The sequence below is a fragment of the Humulus lupulus genome, chromosome 4 (assembly GCF_963169125.1).
Source record: "Humulus lupulus chromosome 4, drHumLupu1.1, whole genome shotgun sequence".
In the NCBI taxonomy this organism is placed as follows: Eukaryota; Viridiplantae; Streptophyta; class Magnoliopsida; order Rosales; family Cannabaceae; genus Humulus; species Humulus lupulus.
In genome coordinates this window covers 228,041,193-228,053,643 of record NC_084796.1, presented here as the reverse complement: position 1 = coordinate 228,053,643, position 12,451 = coordinate 228,041,193, and the positions used below count along the sequence as shown (strand labels likewise).

The following is a 12,451-nucleotide window of genomic DNA, read 5'->3' as shown; positions in this document are numbered from 1 at the left end:
CTCGGTTCGGAAACCTTTATTTGCTCGTTATTGATGGGATCCTATATTATGGTTGTGACTAGGTTACCGCTAGGGGCTCAGAACCAGGATTGTGCTCTAGGGTCATTCTTATTATTACGCTATACTTGGACCTGAGATAAGAAAACTTCACCCAATATGTGGTATATGTGATTAGGGCTTGGCCCGGTTGGTGATTATAACTATGAATAGAGCTCGGGCCCCTGTGAATGAACGTGATTGAGTTATGTTTGCGCTTGTTGATTAAACATACTTGAATATTCTGTTTCTGGCTAAGTGTTATATGATTGTTCGCATGGTTTGCGTAGCTAGGGCTCGACCCCGTTAAGGAACATGGTTATTACTATGTTTGCATTTAATTGATGGCATTGTATGATTATTATGTATGCATACTTGTATTGTTTGAAGTATGCTTATCTATATATGTATCTGTATTTGTATCCGTATCTGTCTCTGTGTCTGAATATTTGGCTTAGGGCTTGACTTATTAGTCAAGGGCAGCAATAGCGCGCTACGCACTGGTCGAAAGGCTTAGGCCCAATCCGGAACGTACTATTATGTTGGCCGACCCTATGATCGTTGAAAAATTAAAGCGTCAGGTATGCTGGACTAGCTCTATGGCTAGTTACTCAGAGCTAAGGGCAAAGGCCCCAGGTGACTCTATGGTCACATAGCTAGGGCATAGGGCCTAGGGTTGACTCTATGGTATACTATTCAGGGCAGTGGGCCCCAAAATGATCCAATGATAATTTATTTGTAATTGTATGCATGCATAAGTAGGTTATTACTGCTGGGCATGCTAGATATGTATTTAGAACTTGTATTTATTGTTCATGCACATGTTTAAGTTTTCTTGTTGAGCCTTGGCTCACAGGAGCTATGTAGTGCAAGTAAGGGGAAAGGAAAGCTTGACCAGCCATGAGTTGGAGAGCTTCGGTGGCGGCGTGTACATATACGACTGCTCATCCCTCACGACCAAGGGTATCTCAGAGGAACTAGGGTTATATCCCTTATTTTGCCGCTTAGGTCGGTCAATTGTAACTTTTGATGTATATACACCCTTTTAAACGGTTGTTGTAATATTTTTGGATCTCATGTATATATGAAACTTTTAAATGAAAAGTCAACAGTTCCTTTTGACCAAAAATTTTAACCCTAACCCTTGACGTTAACCTTAGTTACACGTTTATAACAAAATGACTTGATTAGCAAGTCTGACACTATTTAAAGTACACAATGTAACGGTCTTGAATTAGGAGGACGTTACATGGCACCACCAGTTAGTATTGATCACCACATTAGGATTCCTTATCCTCAGATGCTTCGGAAGAATTCTCTTGATAAACAATTCTCAAAATTTATATTCCTTTTGCTGAAGCTTTAGAGAAGATGCCCAATTATGTAAAGTTCATAAAGGAAATTCTATCTAAGAAGAGGAAGATGGATGATTATGATGTTGTGGCATTAACAGAAGATTGTAGCGCTATATTGCAAAGGAAGCTTCCACAAAAGCTTAGAGATTCGAAAAGTTTCTCTATACCATTCACTATAAGGAACTTTGAGTACAAACATGCATTGTGTGATTTGGGGGCAAGTATTAATCCGATGCCCTTATCTGTGCTTCATCGACTTGGGCTACGTGAAGCAAGGCCTACAACAGTGACTCTACAGTTGGCGGATCATTCAGTCAAGCATCCTCAGGGTATTATTAAGGATGTGTTAGTAAAGATGGACAAGTTCATCTTCCCAACAGATTTCATTGTTCTAGACATGGAGGAAGATGTCAACATCCTTATCATTCTTGGAAGACCATTCTTGGCCAAGGGCAGGCATTGATTGATGTATAGAAGGGTGAGTTGAGGCTTCGAGTTCAAGGATATGAGGTTGTTTTTAATGTGTTTAAGGTGATGAATTATCCTAGAGCAAGTGATAGTTGTTTCAATATTGATGTGGTGGATGGAGCAGTTTCTGGTACAAGTTTGGCGGATGATCCTCTTGAGTGAACTTTGACAAAGGTAGATGTTGATGAAGAAGATGGTAAGGAGGTCATGGAATATGTTAATTGGGTGAACTCCTATGGACCATGCTATAGAAATAAATTTGAAGAGTTGGGACAAGGGCCGAAGAGACCACTGCCTTCTAGTGAGAAGCCACCTCTATTAGAGTTGAAGTCCTTGCCAGACCACCTTTGTTATGCTTATCTGGGTGAGAAGAAGACCTTGCATATGATAGTGTCTTCTTTTCTTTCTGAAGTGGAGGTGGAAAAGTTGTTTAGAGTACTCCGGGCCAATAAATTGCCTATTGGGTGGACTTTGTTGGATATTCGAGGAATCAGCCCATCAACAATCATGCATAGAATTCTCATGGAAGACGATAGCAAGTCCTTCATTGAAGCTCAGAGAAGATTAAATCTAGCCATGAAAGAAGTGGTCAGAAAAGAGATTTTAAAGTGGTTAGATGCTGGTGTGATTTATCCAATCTCTGACAGTGCTTGGGTGAGTCCAGTGCAAGTGGTGCCTAAGAAATGTGGTATGAGTGTGGTGAAGAACGAGAATAACAAGCTCATCCCGACTCGTATTGTGACGGGGTGGCAAATTTTTATAGATTACCGCAAGCTAAATATGGCGACGAGGAAGGATCATTTCCCTTTGTCATTTTTTGATCAAATGTTTGATACTCAAAATATCATCAAATATCAATTGCACCTGAAGACCAAGAGAAGACGACATTCACATGTCCCTATGGCACTTTTGCTTTTCGAGGAATGTCATTTGGACTTTGTAATGCACCGAATACTTTCAAAGGTGTATGATGGCCATATTCTCTAACATGGTGGAGAAGAGTATCAAATTTTTTATGGATGACTTCTCAATTTTTGGGTCGCCGTTTGATGATTGTTTGGGGCATTTGGAAGCGGTACTCAAGCGGTGTGAAGAGTCAAATTTAGTCTTGAACTGGGAGAAGTTCCACTTTATGGTGAACGAGGGAAATTTTTTGGGGCACAAAATTTCTAGCAAGTGTATTGAGGTGGATCTTGCAAAGATTTATACTATTGAAAATTTTCCACCTCTGGTTTCTGTAAAAGGGGTTCGAAGTTTTCTTGGGCATGCGGGGTTCTATAGAAGATTCATCAAGGAATTTTCCAAGAATTCGAAGCCTCTTTCAACCTTGTTGATGAATGGTGTTCCTTTTGTTTTCAATAAAGAGTGCCTTCATGCTTTCAAGGTACTTAGGGAGAAGTTAATTTTAGCACTTTTTGTAATTGCACCAAATTGGGACCTTCCATTTGAGTTATGTGCGATGCCAGTGACTATGCAGTTGGAGCAGTTTTGGGGCAGTGAATTGAAAAGGTATTTTGAACCATCTATTATGCTAGTAGAACCTTGAATGATGCTCATTTGAATTATGCAACCACAGACAAAGAGCTTCTAGCTAATGTTTATGCATTTTCCAAATTTCTACCATATCTTATTGGAAATAAGGTGATTGTGTATACCGACCATTCATCTATCAAATACCTTATGACCAAGAAAGATGACAAGCCTCGTCTCATTAGATGGGTGTTATTGCTTCAAGAATTCTACATGGAGATTCGTGATAAGGAGGGGACAGAAAATCTTGTAGCAGATCACTTGTCTAGACTTGAGGTGGAAGAAAACCAAGGTACTAAGGAGGTGCAAATTAATGATCACGTTCCTAATGAGCAACTTTTTGGAGTAAGAGAGGATTCTATGGTGCCCTGGTTTGCGAATTATGTCAACCCAACTCCAAACTTGTGAACATTAAGGGAAATAGTTCATTGGGTGAAAACAAGTCATTGATAAGTGAATGGTTTCAACACTAAATTTTTTGTGAGTTCCATCCAAGATGGTTAGTATTGGTTGCTACCGAGTAAGGGTTAAGCCTAAGGCTTTTAATGAAGTTTAGTCAAGTGCAACAAGCATCTTTGAAGGAAACAAAGATGTTGTAAGAACTTTACCTATGTGAACTTAGAGGTGGTGCCGCCTCTCATGTGAGTTGGAGTTTCTCCCTGGAAAGTTCATGAAGGGATGAGCACATGGCCATAAGTGTGCTAAGCGAGAAAGTGGGAAAACAAAAGATCTAGTGGAGGTGTGTGAGGTATTACTGGTTTTATCATAAGGAATACTTGGTTCAAGCTTTTAAGCTACCAATGATTTCGATAAGACTTTGTGGTATTTTCACTAAGGCAAAGTTCAAGTCGAAAGGCACTTTGAGCTAGAGGTTGAGGCTTGTATTTAACCAAGTGGGGGAATGTTATGGTTGGTTAAATACAAAGGATAAGTGTTGTTATACAAGCTAGGTATAAAACACTTAGTGAATTTCACATAATGTAGATGTGAAATTTGAGTTTCAATTATAGGCACTTAAAAATTGTGTTTTTGGGTCCAAAGTGATACATGGAGGTATCTAAGGATCCCCACAAATTTTGGTACCATATGGCGAAATTTTAGGCCTGTTGGAGGGGTCAAAAGTCTGAGGGAAAGGTGTTGCATCACCTGGATACAAAGGGCTCAAAAAGCCCTAGCAAGCGACGCATCGCCTGCTAGTAGGCGATATCGCCTACTGGCAGGCAACGCATCGCCTGACGTGTCCATACGGACAATTGTTTTAAGCTTGAAATGATGAGATCTTTAGCTCCAATCCTATTGGTTAGACCTAATGATGGTGCCTACACTATAAAATGTCCTCATAGAGTTTTGGAAGGCTTGATCACTCTCTCAAATCTCTCTCTAACCTCTCTCTCTCTAGCTTTCAAGAATCACTAGTTTTCTCCAAGAAACTCATAAAGAAAATGCTTGACTTTGTGAGTTTAAGGCTTGTTCAATTCCAATTCCTATTTCCTCTTAGAAAAGGCCTCAAGGATCAATGGTGGCTAGGAGATAGATAATTAGGACAATAATAAGAATCATCTATAAGCCTTTGGTTGTGTTTTGCATTGAAGAATAAGAGGTTCAAAGTGGTGGATTCATCAAGGGTTTTGAAGCATCATCAAAGTTGTAGAATTATGTTCCAACACTAGGGTTTGTATCATCTGTCTCAATCTTTATTTGGTCTCCATCAACCATTATTTTGTGTAGATTCTAGATTTTATGGTGGTGTAATCTCACTCTCCCCCAACACTTAATTTCTTACAAAATCATATATTCACGTGGTTTAGAACTCCTCGAGTTATTCTAAGTGATGAAGGGAGTCATTTTTGCAATAATTGTTTTGATGCTTTGCTTGCTCGGTATGAAGTAAGACATAGAACAGCTTTGGCCTATCATCCCCAATCCAATGGTCAAGCGGAAGTGTCCAATAGAGAGGTGAAAAGTATCGTAGAAAAGATTATTAGTAACTCAAGGAAAGGTTGGTCTAAAAATCTTGTTGATGCACTATGGGCTTATAGGACGACATTTAAAACTCCCATTGTCATGTCTCCTTATCACTTGGTCTAGGTAAAGCATGTCATTTACTAGTGGAGTTAGAGCACATAGCTTATTAGGCAATGAGACAGTTGAATATGGATTTGAACATATCTGGACAAAATAGGCTCATGGAATTGAATGAACTTGATGAATTTCATAATGAAGCCTATGAGAATACAAAGATTTATAAGGAGTGCACTAAAGCTTGGCATGACAAAATCCTTGTTCATAAAGAGTTTCAACCCGGGCAGCAAATATTATTGTTTAATTCAAGGTAGAAGTTGTTTCTGGGAAAGTTAAAGTCAAGATGGTCGGGACCGTACACGGTGGTGAAATTTTTTCCTTATGGAGCGGTGGAATTGCAAAATAAATATAAGGAAACTTTCAAGGTGAATGACCAATAAGTTAAGCCATACTTGGGTGGATTTTATGGTTAAGAGAAGTCCATCCTCCTCTTAAAACCACTATGGCAAGGAATTCAACGTCTAGCTAAATGACGTTAATGGCAGCACTATTGGGGGGCATCCCAATTGTTTTTATTTCTTTTTAAGCTTGTAAATATGAATTTCATTGAACCATTTTTGTTTTTGTTTTCTTAGGTTTTAGTTTTTAATTTTAAAGTTTTAGTATTGATTTTGTAATGATCGAATCATTCAATATGTGAATAAAATAAAAAATAAAAAGAGGATTTATGGGCAAGTGTCGCGACTAGGGCTGAGCATTGGGTGGGTTGGTCGGGTTACAAGGCATTTTTACCCGTCCAATGTCATAATCGGGTTAGCAAAAGTGACCCCTAACTTGCCCAATTAAGAAAAAAAAAATTTAACCCGTCCAATAATTTGGGCGGGTTGGTCGGGTTAACCTGCCCAAACCGAAATTGTATTTTTTTTGGGCGGGTTGGTCGGATTGGGCGAGTTGGTTGGGTCAACTCGCCCAAACAAAAGTGGTATTTTTTTTTTTACATTTTTGTAATTTTTTTTCTTTTAAATACTAGTACTAATAATGTGAAGTTTATCTTTTTAAGCTTAAAACAATATTTTAAATTTATAGTAAAAAAATTAAAATAAAACTGAATTAATTTATATATTTATTTGAATATATTAAAAATAATAAATTCTTAATTGGGCGGGTTGATAATTATTTTCAACCCGCCCAATGTAACAATTGGGCGGTTTAAATTTTGGTCGGTTTATTCGGGTTGCATTTTTTGGCGGTTTTTTCGGGTTGGTTTGGGCGGATTATTCGTGTTGGGCGAGTTGTAAAAATTTCTGCACAGCCCTAGTCGCGATCGTGGTGAGCCTTTTGCAGCCGCACTCGTAGAGCCCCAGGGAAAACAAGCCCGGTAGTGCGACCATGATGGGAGGAGCAGGAGCGCGAGCACGCCAGACGCCGTTCAAAATAAGCATTGGGAGAGATGAGCGCGACCAATCCATGGGTAGCGCGACACCACAACCATGCCCAAACTTCTAAGGGTTTTTAAATTTTGAAAACCCACAATTTTTTATCGTTTTTTCTTTCCACATTTTTTTCTTTCCTACACGAGTTATTCTTCTTTTCCTTGAGTTTCTCCTCTTTTCCTTTCTTTGGGTTTTCAATTTAAAGCTCCCATTAATATGTATGTCTTCAATTTACTCTTAATTTTTTCATGCTCTAGTGATTTTGCATCTACATTGTAAGTTTTTTCATTGTAATCTCTTTATTTCAATTGAATTGTTGTGTTCTTTGAAGGGAATTCAAAAATATTGATGCTATTGATGTTTATGTTGTCCATTTTTAGGATTTAAGGTTGTTTTTTTTATAAAATTGGGCATTGTTTACTTGGAAATTGAGATTATTGTTGGAGAAATGATTAAGAATTGAATGGATTTTGGGCTTTGACCTAGAAATTGGGGGTTTTGAAATTTTGGTGTTATGATGAAATTAAGATGAAACTGATGTAATTATTGTGATGCTTGTGAATTATTGTCATCTATTTCGTTGAGTTTCATTGTAATTTTGGAGGATTTTGAATTTTGACATTTTTAGGGCATGAAATTGGGGGTTTTTTATTTTTGTAATGATTTGATGAAATCAAGTTGAAATTGATGTTCCTTTGAGTGTTTATTGATCATATACAGCTTGAATTTTCTTGGGCATTCATTTAATTTGACAATTGTGGTATAATTTGAGAAATTTGCATTTTAGGTCATCAAATTAGGGCTTATCAATTTTACTTGCAATTGCCTTTGTTCTTGAATTTTGTGGTGATCTTTGATATCCTTTGAATTTTCTTAGGTGGTTGTGAGGAATTTTTGAAAATCATTTATGTCAATTGAGCCTAATTCTTTGTGTGAATTTTTGTGAATTGTTATTGTTGAGATGGCACCATCTAGGAAAAGAAATAAAAAAAAGTGCAAGAATAATTGCCTTTATCCCAAGATCCGGACATAGAGCCTACATCTAGATTTACCAATGCTTGCTAAGTCTAGGTAAGAATAGGAATTTGATTCCGAAGAGGGGGTTTGCCACTGATGCTCAGGGAGAGTTTACTATCCCTGAGGAATATGTCTTTGTTATTAATACTCATCACTAGAAGTATTCTTGTTCCCCACTATCCATGTTGTGATACCCATTGTTAGGGAATTCTATGCCATTGCCTATGACCATGACTATACTTGGCAAACAATAGTTAAAGGGAAAATTGTTTCTTTTAATAGCAAAACTATAAATGAATTCTTTAGGTTGCCCACATGTGACAATGATGATTATCATGAACTCAAAAATAATTTATGTAAGGAGAGTACCTGGGCTACAATTTTGACTGCTTTGACTCCATCTAGGAGTCAATGGACTTTCAATGGGATGGTTAGAATAGGTTTTCCTTTTAACCTATTGAAAAGAGAAAAAAGAATTTAGCTGAATTTCATTTGTACTAATCTGACACCTAGTAGTCATGTGACTACTGTGAATCCTAATAAGGCAGTATTACTTTATGTTGTTTTGTCATTTATGACTGTAGATATCAGTAGGATTATAGCTTCCCAAATCCAATTTGCATTGTTCACTCAAAATGTGGGGTTGTATTTTCCTAGTTTGATTACTAGTCTTTGTTTGAAAGTCGAGGTCCAATTTGATAAGACTGGGGAGCTTTTGACTCCTTTGATATATGATATTGTTCAAATTAACAAGACCAAAACCATTGGCCCTGCTATTTTTGCTTCTCAAGTGGCACTTCATCTCAGGCTCGACCTAGACATCCTCGTCCTTCTTTTTTGGAGGAGAGGATGAGTAGAAAGGAGCTGATTTTCAGGAGCATCATTTATGGAGCGTCAATATGGCACAATATCAACATGGGTACTAGCAAGCGTTCGCCTCTCATTTCGTTATTGACAATAGTCAATTACCTCAGTTTCCACAGTCACTACGTTTTGGCTATCCTCCACCTGAGGGAGACGGTGGTGAAGGTCCTTCGTCGTGAGTACTGAGTTTTTCAGGTAAGTTTCTTTTCCTGATTGTTTTTATTAAACATTGGGGACAATGCTTAGGTTATGTTTGTGGGAAGATATTTATTGTTGTTTTGTGTATATTAGGTTGTTTGTTTCTTTTAGTTTGTGTTGTTTTGTGTTTGTTGTGTTGTGTCTAGGGTGTTTAGAGTGTCGTTGAATCAAGTTGACAATGATTAGCTAATGACAATATGTTGAATGATATGTGTATAAATTGAATGGAAATGAAAGCTATGCAAAATCTATGTGTTTGGTTGAATATTTATTTCCATTTTTACTTTGGGTCTAATTAAATAATTGAGAGCTTGATCATGATTTTTAATAAAATTTTTGTGATTGAAAAATATTTATACTTGCTGAATTTTGAAAATAAAAATAAAATATGAAATTGTTGATATCCTAGAACTTGTTTTCTTGCTTTTTAAGACGAAATCCTAGATGACTTTGGAACGATTGAGCCTTTCAAGCCAACCTTGATTTATTAAATCCTTAGTTACCCATTTTTGAGCTTAATGTGAATCTTGTTGTTGTTTGACACTAATTTTGAGCCTATTTGAAACTTTTTTCTTCTCCATTCCCTTTGATTTATACCATGAGCATATGAAAAGTGATTGGGGGATTGGTTTGTAATGGGGTTTATATTTGGAAATTTGTGTCATTAGAAGAAAAAAAATTGAGAGAGAAAGAAAAAATATTGAAAATGAACTACACTCCAATTGAAAATACAAATGAATAAGTTTGGGGGAGTGCAGTTTCAATAGAAAACAATGAAAAAAAAAACAAAGAGAGAAAAAAACCATGTTTGTGAATTCTCTCTCAAAACAAGAAAGAATGGGACATTTGGGATTGCTTTGGGTTTGTAAGGTTTATATCAAGATTGGTTTGTTTGGTCTGTGTGTTTGTGGTATACTTGAGCTAAAATGACTATTTCATCTACCTTTACCTAAGTCGTTCAATTATAAGCGATGAAATTCCTATTGATTTTGAACATGTGTTGTCTACATTAGTGGAGATTAGTAAGTATAGCAAGCTTATGTGATAATGATATTGATTGATTGTACTGAAAAAAAAATAGTGAGCATGAATTGATTCAAATGAATTTTATTTATTAATTATGATTTGGAGAGCTTTTATTTTTGTTTAGACCTAAGTTGGAATAATGTTTTGACTGAAATTCTAGATTAGTTGTTGATTTTTCTAAAGATTATATGAACATGTCATTCGTAATATTTTGAGGCTTAATGTGTTGTTGTTGGCTTGATTCATTTGTGTTGGTTGTTTTACATTTTAGTTGTGTTTTTATTTGTCCTTTGTGTTCTTTACTCGAGGGCGAGTAAAGGGTAAGTTTGGGGGAGTTTATAAACAACTTTTAGACTATTTTTAGTGTGTCTTTTTAGGGAGTGTTTTAGTTAATTATGTTTATTTTGTTCTATTTTACGCTTTTTTTGGTTTGCTTTTAGGTTTTGAAGGACTCGGGATGCTTTGGAGCGAAAATGGCGAAAAAATAACAAAAAGACAAAAATCTGTCTAAACTAGCATTTTGAAGTTAGTAGCGCGACCGCGCCAGAGGGCAGTGCGACCACACTGGTTCTCTAGAAGTGCCTTTTTCTGGAATTTTTTATTAAGGGACAATTTGGTCTTTTCACTCTGGGGAAACGCAAGGTTTAGTACATAATCAGATTAACTAAGTTTTTAGAGCCTAAGACCTAGAGTTAACAATTTGGAGCACTTAGGAGAATATTGGATCGATCTAGAGCTCTTTTCTTCTTTCTTTTATCTTTATTTCATGTTGAATTCTAGTATTATGGATATGAACTAAATCTATTTCTAGGGTTTTTAATTAAGTCTCTTGAAACTCTACTATGAATTAATGCAAAGTTTATGTTTTATTCTTCATTATTGTGATCTTTTCAATTTATGCCTATTAGTTGTGATTAATTGACCACCTATTACAAGATTTATATGAATTTGATTCAAAATTTGAAAAGTGAGATTCAAACATGCTATAATTGATTAGACATAGATTTTGAAATTGAACGAGAGTATCAGTATTGTTTGTGTAGTATGTGAGTTTTCATGCTTAATTCTTCCTATATGTTGAGTTTATCACAAGAATGTAGAAAATTCTCACATAGGTTGAATTTTATATATCTTAATCTGAATATAAAAAGCTTGTGCAACTCGTTATCTCAATTAGAAGAACATTTGTGAAATATTGCATTGTGGAAAAAAGACAAAATTAAATTCCCTAGTTTCTCATTCACTAGATAATTCTATTTAGCATTACTTGTTTTGAGTTTATAGTTTATAATTGTTTTTGTTTCATAATTGTTATGTTTATGTTTTAGCTTTCCTTTATAATCAACTTTTCGTTAGCCAAATAGAGATTAGAAATTAATTATTGGTAATTCAACTTTCGTGGGACGATACTCGTGGTTGTGCACTTTATTACTTGAATGATACGTATACTTGCGTTATCGATTTTTCACAACACACCCTGCCTAGCAACTTGGCCCTACCGAAAGCAGTGAGAAGCTTTTCCATCAACATGCATATAGAAAACAACCTCAGCCAGAGCACGACTGATGTGCACAAAGTCATGCCAACGACTCCAACTTCTAAATGATGTGTTTAAAAGCTTTAATCTTATTGGTTATACTAGATGATGATGCCTACACTATAAATAAGGTTCATTAGAATTGAAGTACTGATCACACTTTTCAACTCTCTCTTTAACCTCTCTATCTTTCTAGCTCTCAAAGAACATTCATTTTATCGAAGAAACTCATTACGCATTGCTTGACTTGTATGTGTTTCAAGGCTTGTTAAATCCCACTTCTCATTTCAAATTGGTGAAGCTTCAAGCAACTAAAGGAAGGCTTGGAATAGAGATTTTGGATAACGATATTTTTTCGTGTATAAGTCTTTAGATATTCCCCAAATTTGAAGATTAAATTGCTCAATTCAAAGGTTGTGTCTCTCTAAAATCTAACTTTATTATTGTGTTATTCTATTGTGATTTACTTCTTTAATTCTGTTCATTATTGTTATTATTGATGATTAAATGATTATAAATTCATGTTATAATCATTTAATCACTTAATCTTTTATCATCAAGATTTGCATTCATACTTTGAATATGGTTATTTGATTATCAAGATTTCCATTCATACTTTGAATAATGTTCTTGATTAGTATCTAGGGTTTGTAATATTGAATTATTCTCATTATTCATTGTTGATTTAGAGAGTATAAAGCCTTAAATCCTCAACAGCCACACTATGGACTTTTATTTGAATTTAAATTTTATTTTATACCTTTTTGGGCCTTATGTTTTTCCCCATTACTTTATTAGACCCCGTGTTTTGTCTAATTCACTTTTAGACCTTGTGTTTATAAAAATGTTAAAAAAAAGGCACTTCAAGTTGATTTTGGTCAAAAAGAAACTTAAATATCCCAAAAATATCCTTAAGTTTTAATAATTAAAAAATAATGATATAAATTCTAAACTTAATAATTAGC

General features: G+C 35.6%; 1 protein-coding gene across 1 annotated transcript; it reads left to right on the top strand.

The window, feature by feature from the left end:
- Nucleotides 1–1,407: 1,407 nt before the first annotated feature.
- On the top strand, nucleotides 1,408–2,021 carry LOC133832966 (uncharacterized). Its single transcript, XM_062263235.1, has 2 exons — nucleotides 1,408–1,847; nucleotides 1,940–2,021. The coding sequence occupies exons 1-2, from the start codon at nucleotides 1,408–1,410 to the stop codon at nucleotides 2,019–2,021; spliced, it is 522 nt and encodes a 173-aa protein (XP_062119219.1).
- The last annotated feature ends 10,430 nt before the right edge of the window (nucleotides 2,022–12,451 follow it).